General features: G+C 37.2%; 1 protein-coding gene across 1 annotated transcript; it reads left to right on the forward strand.

Moving 5' to 3' along the window:
* Positions 1-1,840: 1,840 nt before the first annotated feature.
* On the forward strand, positions 1,841-2,785 carry LOC130831685 (putative olfactory receptor 2B8). Its single transcript, XM_057700034.1, has one exon. It carries the CDS (start codon positions 1,841-1,843, stop codon positions 2,783-2,785), a length of 945 nt encoding a protein of 314 aa, XP_057556017.1.
* The last annotated feature ends 8,317 nt before the right edge of the window (positions 2,786-11,102 follow it).

Raw genomic sequence — 11,102 nt, forward strand, 5'->3', positions numbered from 1 at the left:
ATAATCTGGAAGATATAGAAATTAAGAACCATGCAGTCACTAAAGACAGGGACTGAGAAGAGCTTACTCAAAATACCATAATAGGTCTATTGGAACACAAACCTACCAGGTTTCAGTAAAGAACTGAAGACACTGTCTTTTTTTATTTCTTATTAAAAACTAATAACATTATTTCTATTATTAGGAAGCAGAAAAGGCCAGGAAGTATGGGTTGGACGTCAGCCTTTAAAATCTCAAAGCTTGTAAGTGGCAGATTGATACTTAGACTCCAAGTATCCTGGCCCTGCTTTATCACATTTCAGAAATTTTTATTCCAAATTAACTTAACACTTTGGTACCAGGGTAACAACAGCCACCAAGCCACAAAACAATTACTAAAAAATTAAGAATAAAAGGAATTGAGCTACCAAAAACCAAAAGAAAAGGCATAAATGAGAGGTAGCAGAATATCCTCCTGCCTGGTCATGGATTTTGCTAATAAAAAAGTTATGTTTACAAAAGATAGAGTCCTACAAGTTTCCATACAACCTGGCATTAAAAACAAATCTAAAGTTAGAACAGTCAAGACTGCTTCTTAACTGTTGTTCAACAATTCATTTTCTTCTTGTACATTTACAAATTTCTATAACTCCTAAACTCACTTTCTAAAGCCTCTTACAGTTTTTAAGTTTCCTTCATATTTTCATTTATTTGACAAAATTATTTTGTGAATCTACTATATATATCAGACTCTTTTCCAGGCTTTGGTCCTATTTTGAGACATTCCTCCTCTTTTAGGTATTATTTACCATTAAATTCTCCTCATGCAGAGACTGTGTGTGTGTGTGTGTGTGTGTGTGTGTGGTGTCTGGGTATGAGAGAGAAAGAGAGGCAGGTTGATTTCTAAGATGAGACCAGATGATTTTAACAGAAAAAAGAATGATTAATGTGAGGTTTGTATTTATAAGAAATGCACACAAAGAAGTTGAAAAAGAATATTTGCTCTATCACATTAAACAATTTTAAAAGACTTATAAAGTGAAAGAAAAGAAAAAACTAATTGATGGTTTCCTAAATATTTACTGAAACTGGTAACAATGATGATTACTCAGGCTTAGTCCTTCTGCAACATGCAGTTTGGATACCAGGAATTCTTATATCATTCTTAAAAAAAGTTTGCAATCAATAGACATGATTACAGACTCCATACCAAAGATTCCATTACTACACATATTAAACGTATTGTTTCCATTTCAATAAAATTTTAATAGTAAATTTAATTATCTGTGCATCTTCAGAAAAATATTTTTTCTCTACACAAAGCAGAAGCAGGAGAGCCAGTCTGGAATATTTCAATTCTTGAGGGAAAAAAAAAGAAAGACCGGGGCAGTACCTAATAACAACTTATTTAGGACATTTAGGTTTAATTTTTGGAGAAACTTGAGTTATCTTTCTAGGTCATATAATCATAAAGACAGTATCCCTAGCAGTTAGGAACCCATATTGGAGTGTCTGTTTGAATCCTGCCTCTGAGGTTTATTAGGTACACCACTCTGATAAAATTACCTCACCTTTTTAACTCTCAGTTCCCTCATGTATTTAACAGAAATCATGATAATGCCAAGCTCATAGAGTTGATGTGAAAAACTGCATACAAAGGGCTGAGGTCAGTGCCTGGAACACAGAAGATACTCATATACAGTAGCTATGCAGCACCCCCTTTCTTGCCAGCAGGAAAGTAACTCTGAAAATGCCTCACGCTTCCAACCAAACTCTACTTACACACTCTAGGGGGAAAGAGGTGGATTAAACATGCAGCATAACAGTATGGAGTGCTCTTAATTCCAAAAAGTGAAGTACAATGGAAAGAGCTAATGACAGCACCTTCTCTGGATTCATTCTCCTGGGCTTCTCCAACCGGCCTCAGCTGGAAACGGCTCTCTTCGGGGTCATCCTGATCATCTACTTTTTGAGCTTCTTAGGCAATGGCACCATTATACTTCTGTCAATTACGGATCCTCACCTCCACACCCCTATGTATTTCTTCCTCTCCAACCTCTCTTTTATGGATCTTTGTTTGACCACTTGCACCGTCCCTCAGACGCTGGCCAACTTTAAGGGGAAGGACAAGACCATCACCTATGGTGGCTGTGTGACCCAGCTCTTCACTGCCTTGGGACTTGGGGGAGTAGAGTGTGTCCTCCTGTCTGTCATGGCCTATGACCGCTATGTAGCTGTGTGCCGCCCACTGCACTACATGGTGATCATGCATCCCCAGCTTTGCTTGCAGCTGGCGGTAACTGCTTGGCTAACAGGGTTTGGCAATTCTATAATACAGACAGCATTGACCATGACTCTTCCCCTCTGCAGTAAAAACCAAGTGGACCATTTCTTCTGTGAAGTTCCAGTGATGCTGAAACTGGCCTGCACCAACACCTCTGTCAACGAGGCTGAAGGTTTTGCTGTCAGTGTCTTCTTCTTGGTGGTGCCCCTGTCACTCATTTTAGTATCCTACGGTCACATTACCCAAGCAGTCCTGAAGATTAAGTCAGCCCAGGGGAGGCAGAAGGGTTTTGGAACCTGCGGTTCTCACCTAATGGTTGTGATTATTTTCTTTGGGACACTCATCTCCATGTACCTTCAGCCTCCCTCCAGTTATTCACAAGATGTGAATAAAGGCATTGCTCTGTTCTATACTCTGGTGACTCCCCTGCTGAATCCCCTGATTTACACCTTGAGAAACAAGGAAGTCAAAGGGGCACTAAGGAGACTAGTCAGGAGAACCCTAGACTCAACACAGAGTTAATGCATGATTGCCAGCACAACCTCTTCTGCAATGGGAGACTTCTGAGTGACTAAAAGCTAGTTGTAACTTAATCCAACACACCCTTATAAAGTACTGATTACATACAAGGCACTGTTCTAGGTACTTGAGATGTATCAGTGAAACAGAGACCCGAGTCCTTACGGAGCTAAACCTTCCATTTGGAGGAATATAAGTTAAACAAGATAATCTAAAAACCAACTTTCGTATATCATGCATATGATGTACTATGCAATAATGAGAAAAATAATAATACATACAACAACATGAATGATTCTTAAAAACATAATGTTGAGTGAAAAGGCTAGATACAAAACATTTCCTACTGTATGATTCTGTGTATATAAAACTCAAAACCAGGCAAAACAAATCTCTAGTATTGCAAGTGAGAACAGTGGTTCCCCTGCGGAGTAGTAGTTCTCTGGGCAGGATAAATTGGGGAGGGGCATTCTGGAGTTCTGGTCACGTTGTGATTCTTGATCAGGTTGCTGGTTATATAACATATTCAATTTGTGAAAACTCATCAAACCTGACCCTTAAGGTACTTGTACTTTCTGTATGTATGTTGTACTTCAAATCATTTACTTTTTGAAAGTTTTAAACAAACAGTAAATAGCAGAATACTTTGAAACTAAACAATCACATTGTTTTTTTGTTATTTTCACACAAAATTTAGGTTTACATTCTAAATGACCTAAATTTCTTCTATCCATTGACCTTAATTAATAGATATAAAGTGTTTTGCTATTAGTAATATTTAGCCAACTGGAAGGAACTTTTTCTAACTTTCTTTGGAAGATCTCAATGTGTACAGTGACTCTCTGGTCTCTTCTTCATTCCATGTAGATACTCAGTGGTCAGATCTTGAGGCAAAAATTATAGTGATAATTTTAAAATGAAAATTTTACTAGTGGGTACTATATTGCCTTGAACTAACTATATTTTGACTGAAAAAGATGTTTATTGTGTGTGTGTGTGTATTTGTGTATCTGTGTGTATTTGTATATATGTAGTATACAAAAATCCACAATTTAATAAAAACCGGAAAACATTTTCATTCACCAGAGACAAAGTAAAAAACAGAAATAATTGTCTGGCAAACTAAATAAGCGGTTTGTGTAAATAATTTTGTCTTAAATACTTCTCATTTAATAATGGTAAGTTTGACGGTTTGTTCATGTATTATTCTGCTAATGAACTAATAAAAGAGCAAGGATTTTTCTTTATTTAAGTGAAAACGGATTAGTGAATCGTTGAGCTCCATACTGTTCTTGTCTCTGCTTGTACTGAATAATTTTTTGAGTAATTTCTGTTTATATTCTTTGTGTAATACTAAAGATGATTTTTTTGCCTAACAACTCCTTGGATTTTTCTTTCAAACCATAACCATACGATTTTTATGACACAAAATTTCTGTACTTTATAATCATCTAGATTATAGATGATTATTTAGTCTTTTCCTTCTCAGCAGATAAACGTTGCCTCCATTCCTAATTCAATTTATTGTTTCATTCAAGGTAGACTTTTGTGACATTAACTTTCTAATAGGATGTATTAGCTTACATCTGGTCAGAGTCCGCACTGCAAATACAGTCAACCCCTCCTTAGTCACAGATCCATTCATTCATGGATCCATCTGATCTCCCGTTCTCCATAAGGGATTTGAACATCTGAGTATTTTGGTATGGGGGCAGGGGCAGAGGTTGGGGGAGTTCCTGGAACCAATCCCTTGCCAAGACTGAGTGACAGCTATACTTGAAAAGGTCAAATTACTTTTAGCAATCATATTTTTAAAGCCATTAGAAAGTCGTGGAAGTGATGGAGGTGATGTAGACAAGAATTACAGGGAGGACAGAATCCTTTTGCTGAAGAACAATTGCCTTTTTTCCTGCATGGAGCATTTGACAAGCCTGAGTGTGAGCTGAGAATTGGGCCTGGCCCAGACAGAGGCACTTTGCCAAGAAAAATAAACAGCATAACAGTCATGTAAGGCTGGAGTGACAAACAGAAATTTTAAGAGACTTTAAATACATGGCCAGATGTTTCCAGTGGAAATGTCCATTTTCAGTGGACTCCCCGACAAGTCAGAGAGCTAGACCAAAAGTTTCAAAAATATAGAATAAACTATCCTGCAAGTACATTGTGCTTAGGAAACAAAAACTCACTAGGGAAAGGGGTCCTGTCTCTACCACACAGTTCTCTTCATTAAGGCAGTTGCCAAATTTCGAAGCTGCATGGAATAGAGGACTAAACAGCTAAGCTGAACATCTTTTAGGGGCAGAACTTAAACTCCCAGAGTCTTTTAGGGCGAGAAAATAAGACTCCCCAGACTTTCTGCCAGAAGCCCAGGAGGAGATTGTATCTCTTGTATCTCTAGGAGAGAACAAGAAATAGGCTGAATGTAACAGGGATCTACTGTATAGCACAGCAAAGTATACTCAATATTTTGTAATAACTTATGTGGGAAAATAATCTAAAAATATGTGTGCGTGTGTGTGTGTGTGTTTCTGAATCACTGTGCTGTATACCTGAAACTAACAAGGTGTTATAAATCAACTATACTTCCAATTAAAAAAAAAAAGAGGTAGGCTGAATATAGTCTGCAAGGCAGCCTGACCACCTCATATACAAGGAGATATAGAACTCCCTCTGGAGGAACATAAGGTCATCTGGATCCTCCATGGTTCTTGTATACACTATGTATAGCATATAATTAAAAATGAAAAGAAGGAAAATCATGACTGATAATTGAGGGGGGGAAAAGACAATAGATCAGAGGAACAGATCACCTGGGTAACGGAATTCACAGCCCAAGATATTAAAATACCTATGATTAAGACATTCAAGAAAAATAGAGGACAAGATGGGAGGGGGGAAGATGAAAAGAAAGAGAACTTCACAAACTTTTGCAAACTTTGAGCTTAGTTTTTTCTTCTTTTTTAGTTCCTTGAGGTATAAAGTAACATGGTTTATTTGAGGTGCCTTTCCTTAATGTAGCCTTTTATTGCAATAAATTTACCACTTAGAATGGCTTTTGCATCATCCCATAGGTTTCAGTATGTTGTTTGCATTTTTGTTTACTTCACAATATTTTTTGATTTCCCTAGGATTTCTTCTTTGACCCATTGGATCTTTGGTGTGTGTTGCTCAATTTCCAAGTGTTTCTGAATTTTCCAGCTTTCCTCCTGTTCCCAATTTCTATTTTCACACCATTGTGATCAAAAGAGGCACTTGGTATGATCTCAACCTTCTACAATTTTCTTAGACTTGTTTTATAAATTATCATATGATCTTTCCTGAAGAATGTTCCAGGTGTGCTTGAGAAGAATGTGTACTTTGCTGCTGTTGGATAAAATGTTCAGTCTATGTCCGTTAGATCTTTAAGCCTACAGTATGGCTCAAATCCAATGTTATCCTCTCGATTTTCTGTTCGAATGTTTTGTCCGTTATAGAAGTTAGAGTACTGATGTCTCGTACCTAGTATATTGTTATCTATTTCTCCCTTCAGATGTGTGAGTATTTGTTTACTATATTTAGGTACTCCTATGTTGGGTCCAGTGTATATACCAGTGTTACATCTTCTTGACAACTTGATCTGTTTATCATTATATAATGATGTTCTTTGTCTTGTTACCATTTCTGGCTTAAAGTATATTTTCTTTGATATAAACATACCTACCGCCTTCTCTTCCAAATATTTAAAGAAGAGATAACAACAATCCTATTTAAATTCTACAAAAAGTTAGAGAGGAGGGACACTCTCAAACTCATTTTTCAAGACCAGCATTATCCTGATACCAAACTCAGATAAACAATACAAAAAAGAAAACTATAGACCAATGTCCCCAATGAATACAGATACAAAATTCAACAAAATATTAGCAAACCAAATTTAACACCACATTAAATTTTTATACACCACAATCAATTGCAATTTATACCAGGCATGCAGGATGGTCCAACATACACAAATCAATAAATGTGATACACCATGTTAATAGAATAAAAGATTTAAATCATGTGATCATTTCAACAGATGCAGAAAATCATTTGATGAAACACAAAACATGACAGCTTTTTATGGCAAATACATTCAACAAACTAGGTATAGAAGGAATGAACTTCTACATGATATGAAAAACCCAAGCTAACATCATCCTTAATGATGAAAGCCTCAAAACTTTTCCTCTATGATCAGGAATAAGATGTGGCTGCCCTCTTTCACAACTATCTTTAATATAGTACAGGAAGTTCTGGTCTGAGCAGTCAGGAGGAAAAGAAATAAAAAGCACCCAAACCAGAAAGGAAAAAGTAAAATCATCTTTGTTTGGCAATGTTATGATCCTATATATAGAAAATTTTAGACTCCACCAAAATACCTGTTAGAACTAATCAATAAATTCAGTAAAGCTGCAAAAAAGAAAATCAACCCATAGAAATGAGTTGCCTTTCTACACAATAACAACAAAATAACTGAAAAGAAATATCTTAAAAAATCCTATTCACCATAGCATAAAAACAATAAAATACTTAAGAATAAATTTAACCAAGGAGGCAAAAGATCTGTATACTGGATTTTGATCAAAAAAATTGAAAAAGAACTAGAAACTAATGGAAAGATATCCATTATTTTTGTAAGAAATGATTTATTAAAATTTCCATATAATCCAAAATCATCTACAGATGCAATAAAATCTCTATGGAAATTGTAATAGCAATCTCACAGATAGAGAAAACACAATGCAAAAATTTGTAGGGAACCACAAAGAACCTTGATTGCCAAAGCAATTCTAAGAAAGAACAATGCTGGAAACATCACACTTCCTGATTCAAACTATACTATAGTAATCAAAATAATATTACACTGAAACAAAAATAGACACATAAGCCAAAGGAACAGAATCAAGAGCCCAGAAATAAACCTTCACATACACAGATAATTACTACTTGTCAAGGGCAAAAGTCATGGGGAAAGATAGTCCTTTCAATAAATTGTGCTGAGAAAACTGAATAACTCATGCAAAGAAATAAAATTGGAGCCCTACTTTACAAAATTCACAAAAATTAACCTGAAATGAATTAAAGACTTAAACATAAGATCTGAAACTGTAAAACCCCTGCAGACAACATAGGAAAAATATTAGGCGATATTAGTCTTAGCAATAATTTTGGGATATGACACCAAAAGCACAAACAACAAAAGCAAAATAAAAAAGTGGAACTACATAAAACTAAAAAGCTTTTGCATGGCAATAGTAACAATTAACAAAATGAACAGTCAACATGTAAGAAAACAATTCTATTTACAGTCATGTCAAAAAGAATACTTAGGAACAAATCTAACTAAGGAGGTAAAAGAACTGTGCTTGGAAAACTATAAGACACTGATAAAAGAAACTGAGACAACACAATCATATGGAAAGATATACAATAAGATAAACAAAAACCAAACTCATAGAAAAAAAGATCAGATTTGTGATTACCAGAGGTGGGAGGTGGAGGGAGGGGAATTGGATAAAGGAGGTCAAAACTTACAAACTTCCAGTTAAAGATAAATAAGTACTAGGGATGTAAGTATAACATAATAAATACAATTAACACTCTCACCACCAGGAAAAAAAGTATTTCTTTAATTTTCTATCTATATGAGATGACAGATATTCGCTAAACTTATTGTGATAATCATTTCATGATGGATGTAACTCAAATCATTATTCTATACACCTTAAATTTATACAATACTGTATGGAACACCTGAAATCATAAACCTTCTAGAAGAAAACATTATATCTCAGTAAAGCTGGAAGAAAATAAAAGAATGACTACCATCAAAAAGATAAAAGAGAGAGAAAAGATGGCGGCGAAGTAGAGAGACGTGGAGTGCATCCCTCTCCACAGATGCATTGGGAATGCACGGAAGGACGCAGTAATTCCCACAGAGAACCAGCTGAACACCAGCAGATGGCCTCGGACACCAGAAAGGGCTGCGGGGAGCCCGACATAGCCGGTAGGGAGGCATCTACGAGGGCTCAAAGAGGGTGAAGCGGTGGAGCTGTGGCAGACGGGAGGGAGTGAGAAACATACAGAGGGTCCGCAGCGCAGCTCAGCGTTCCGGGATTGAGACATCGATCCGCGGCTGAACGGAGGGTCCAGGAGTGGGAGCGTGGGAACCGGAGAGCTGGTTCAGGGTGAGAAACATTGTTGCCGGTAGGGTGACGGACCGAGAGGACAGGAGGGAGGAGGTCCGCGGAGAGGAGAGCCCGTCCCTGAGAGCTGCCCGGCCATGATGGCAGCTGGAGGCTGCAGGCTCACGGGCAGGGGAGAGGAGCCACGCGTGTAGGCTCTCCCTCTCTTTCGGAGCCTCTGCAACAGGCAGTGGAGAGATGCCCTGTGGGCCACCTAAGGCGCTCAGGGATAACAAGCACCCTCAGGCGCTCGGGCGGGGCCAGATGAAAACCCCTTGCAATGCCAGCAGCAGGGAGGCTGCCGAGAGAAAAAGAAAAAAACAAAACAACAGCATCAAAAAGAAAAAAACCCCGAGAGAGGCCCAACTCTAAGACTTTCTGTTTACGCCTGAGCCACCAGCGCCCTCTGCAACAGGCACCTCCAAGCCTGACTGAAACAACAGTGCGCCACTGCTCACTCACTCCCAGAAGAAGGAGCCACTATTGTACCCTCTCCCTCCCCACACACCGACGCTTACAGACTAACAATAAAGGAACCTCTGCTGGTCACAGAATAATGCAAAAAAAAACCCAAGGCAAGGAGAAGGACACTTACAGCTGAGACGCTAAGGAAACAGAAATAGTAGTATCAACACCTATTGAACTGGCCCATTCTGGGATCAGTTCTGGATTTTTTTTTTTTCTTTCTCTCTCTCTTTCTTTCTTTTTTTTTTTTTTTGATTTATTAAATACCATCTTAGCCCTAAGGGATCTACAAGTTTTATAACATAATTTTTTAATGATATTTTTTATTCTTTTTTTTTTTTTTTGCCTTTTTATATACTTCTATATCTTGCTAAGTTTTTGGTAGTATGGACAATATATCTCTCATACTTTCCTTTCATCCCTATCTTTTATACATTTCTATTCCTTTCTTTTTATTTGCATATTTCCAACCACATTATGCTCTTCTGTTCCCCTTTCTTCCAGCCATTTTAAGTTTATTTTATCTTAACATACGTATAAGCAACACTATCAGTCTGCTCAGACTCCTTGCTCTATTCTCCAGATGACGCACTGCCTTGGTATTTAATATTAGGCTTTTGTCTTTATCTTAGTTCTTAGTACAGTTGTCTAATTACATTCTGAGAATCTCCATTCCCTCTGGTGGTACTCCAGCTCTTTTCTATATTTGATCCTAGCTTACAAAATCTCCCTGGATTAATGTTTGTATGTGTAAGGTGATATTTGATTGTTTGTTTGCTTTTGCTTTTGTCTCTGATTTGTTCTGTTTCAGTTGTCCATTTCTGTTGGGTTTCTCTTTGAATATCTGATAGCACACTGGGGTTCTGTCAGGTCTTTCTAGAGCCTTATGTCCTAACGGATTCAGTAATTGTGTGTCTTCTACATGTATGTGTTTCCTAGACCTAATATTCGTTTAATCCAATACTTGCACATTAGTCTGAGGCTTGGACAGTCTTCTATAAACACCTCTATCACCAGGACAAGCAACCCCAAAAGTTTGGACAACCATGAGGAAACAAAGAAACACCATGCAGGCAAAGGAGCAGGAAAAAAACCCACAACACCAAATAAATGAGGAGGAAATAGGAAAAATGCCTGAAAAAGAATTTAGAGTCATGATAGTAAAAATGATACAAAATCTCGATAACAAAATAGAGAAAGTACAAGAAACAGTTAATAAGAACTCAGAAAAACAAACAGCAATGGATAACAAAATAACCGAAATTAAAAATACTCTAGATGCTATAACCAGCAGAATGACTGAGGCAGAAGAACGAATAAGTGAGTTGGAAGATAGAATGGGGGAAATAACTGCCACAGAGCAGGAAAAAGAAAAAAGAATAAAAAGATTAGAAGACAGTCTCAGAGACCTCAGTGATAACATTAAGCGTACCAACATTCGAATTATAGGCATCCCAGAAGAAGAAGAAAACAAGAAAGGGTCTGAGAAAATATTTGAAGAGGTTCTAGTGGAAAACTTCCCCAACATGGGAAAGGAAATAATTCACCAAGTCCAAGAAGCACAGAGAGGCCCATACAGAATAAACCCAAGGAGAAATACACCAAGGCACATATTAATCAAACTAATGACAATTAAACACAAAGAAAAA

This window comes from Hippopotamus amphibius, chromosome 11, assembly GCF_030028045.1.
Source record: "Hippopotamus amphibius kiboko isolate mHipAmp2 chromosome 11, mHipAmp2.hap2, whole genome shotgun sequence".
NCBI lineage: Eukaryota > Metazoa > Chordata > Mammalia > Artiodactyla > Hippopotamidae > Hippopotamus > Hippopotamus amphibius.

Excerpts from the sequence above, each read along its gene's own strand:
- LOC130831685 (XM_057700034.1), top strand. The coding sequence starts at position 1,841 with ATGGAAAGAGCTAATGACAGCACCTTCTCTGGATTCATTCTCCTGGGC.